This window comes from Parasteatoda tepidariorum, chromosome 3 (assembly GCF_043381705.1).
Source record: "Parasteatoda tepidariorum isolate YZ-2023 chromosome 3, CAS_Ptep_4.0, whole genome shotgun sequence".
Taxonomy (NCBI): Eukaryota; Metazoa; Arthropoda; class Arachnida; order Araneae; family Theridiidae; genus Parasteatoda; species Parasteatoda tepidariorum.
This window is the reverse complement of record NC_092206.1, coordinates 84,766,494-84,768,952: the sequence shown is the minus strand read 5'-3', so window position 1 is coordinate 84,768,952 and position 2,459 is coordinate 84,766,494. Positions and strand designations below refer to the sequence as shown.

At 35.6% G+C, this 2,459-nt stretch overlaps 1 protein-coding gene across 1 annotated transcript; it reads right to left on the bottom strand.

Annotated features, from left to right (window-relative positions):
• Window positions 1–254: 254 nt before the first annotated feature.
• LOC139425287 (uncharacterized) lies at window positions 255–776 on the bottom strand. The gene has a single exon (XM_071179260.1). It carries the CDS (start codon window positions 774–776, stop codon window positions 255–257), a length of 522 nt encoding a protein of 173 aa, XP_071035361.1.
• Window positions 777–2,459: the final 1,683 nt, after the last annotated feature.

Genomic DNA, 2,459 nt, shown 5'->3' with positions numbered 1-2,459 from the left:
ATATTACGAAAGAGATTTCCTCGGAGTGTCCGGAATTTGTCACATTCGGCGATTAGGTGTTTAAGAGATTGATATTTTCCACAGTATTTACAGCTGGCTGTAGCTTGGAATAGCCTAGCTTGATGCTCGCCGAAAACTCCGCGGCCCGTGAGAAATTGATTAAGGAAGAAATCGCTGGAGAGTCTATTCTCCTTGACCATTGGGTAGAAGATATAGGTATGTCTCCCATTTGTTGTGGTTGACCACCTGTCCTGTCAGACTGCGTTGCTTACCTGCCTCAGTCTGTAATTGATTTGTGGTTTTGAAAGAGGATAATAGTGATCAACCCTGCCAAGAAGAGTGCCTTGTTTGGCAAGTGCATCAGCTTCCTCGTTGCCAATGTCCCTAGAATGTGCCTTTACCCAGTTGAGACAGCATGTTTTATATTTGATCATGTTTTTAATTTCTTCCACAAGTGGGTCATTCGGATTTGGGTTTTCTAGCGACTGCAGCGAGGATTTAGAATCAGAGAATAAATTAAATGCATTAATATTTTCAGCGTTTGCCCATGTGATTGCAAGTTTCATGGCAGTGAGTTCGGCGGGGTATACACTTGCATCGTTATTAAGTCTAGCACAGTGTTGATAAATGGTGTTGTTATTAAGCTTCACCAAGAAACCACAGCCCACTCTATCCTCGGTCAACCCTGTATCCGAATTTGTTATTTGTCTTCTACTGCCGTCTGTATAGATTTCATAACCCACACCCCTCGGTGAGCTGTAGCCCCTTTCTATCATCTTGAGATCCAAGGGATTATGGTGTACTGGGGTATCTATCGGTAAGGCATCTAGTTCTCTGATTTGGAAGTCGCTATCGAAAATGATTTACTTATCTCGCGTCCACCGATGTTTCTTTTTAGTACAAGTCTGTCTAATTTTTAGGTCGATGGGGGGAATACCAGCAAGAATTTGGAGAGCCTCTGTGCTGGTGGTGGAGTAGCATTTGGTGATATTTAGAAGGGGGATGCGCTGTATGGAGTTCAACTTCTTATTAATTTTCACGTTATTTTTATACCATACAGAGCCTCCGTAAGTGATTTTTTTCTCAATAGCTCGGAGATAAATTTGTTTAAGAATGTTTGGGGACAAGCCCCAGGTGGCTCTATTGAACTGTTTCATTTTGTTTTAAAAGATGTCGACATCGGACTTTAACTGCTCGAGATGTGGCATCCAGCTTAACCGAGGGTCAAAAATCACGCCAAAATATTTAAGTGTTTTTACTGGTTTAATATTGGCAGTAGTTGTGCCAGCCATTTTGATACGCGGTTGCCTTCTAAGACATTTGGCTTCTTTAAGAAATGTGATCAATTTTGTCTTTTCAGGTGCGAAAACAAGGCTGTGTTCCCTGGCCAAATCCGTAAGAGACTGTATAATATCTGTGCCTATTTTGTCGATTCTATAGAGTATTGAATGCTTCATCAGTAAAAAGACGTCATCGGAGAAGGCAAGCAAACTGCAATCATAATAGTTAAAATTGACGATCAATGAATTAATGAGTATGAGCCATAAAATGGGTCCCAGGGACGAGCCCTGGGGTACCCCTACATTGGTTGGTGATTCTAAAACTTTTTCCACGACCAAGCACCTCCTACTCCTTATACATCCGTTTTTTCCAACTTCAAAAATTTTCTATGTTTGAACAACTTCAGAATATTTCTAAGTATAAAAAATTTGAAACTTTTTCTACGTCCACTCAACTTTAGAATTCTTTCTAAGGATAAATAATTTTAAAAAATTTCTCAGACCAAACAAGTTGAAAATTTTTATGTACCGTTCCTCCTTACATACCCATTTTTTCTACTAAAAAAAAAGTTTTCTATGTTCAAACAATTTCAGAATATTTCTAAAACTAACAGATTAAGAATTTTGTAAAGTACAAATAATTTGAAAATTTTATCTAAGTCAAAACCATTTGACAAAAACTTTCTGCGATTTCTTATATACTCGTTTTTCCTAACTAAAAAAATTTTCTATGCTCAAAGAATTTCAGAATAATTTTAAGTACAAAACAAATCCAAATAAGTTGAAAATTTTTCTAACTCCAAACTTCTGCGTCTCCTTTTATACCTTTTTTTTAAATTTAAATTTTTTTAAGTTCATACAACTTCATAATCATTTAGATACAGAAATTTTTTTAATTTTTTCAAGTCAAAACAATTTTAAATTTATTTTAAGTACCAACTACTTCAAAATTTTTAAAATCCTTTCGAAGTCGAAACAAATTTTCGATTCGTTATATAGAAGTTTTTTCCAACTTCAAAAAATTTCTATGTTTAAACGTTTGCTGAATATTTAACAAACAGTAAGTACAAACAATTTGAAAATTTTTGAGTTCAAACATCTGCGATTCTTTACGTACCTGTTTTTTCCCAATTAAATGAAAAAAACTAAACAAAAACTGTCAAATTACATTAAAATTAT

Coding starts and splice junctions, on each gene's coding strand:
- LOC139425287 (XM_071179260.1), bottom strand. CDS start 776: ATGATAGAAAGGGGCTACAGCTCACCGAGGGGTGTGGGTTATGAAATC.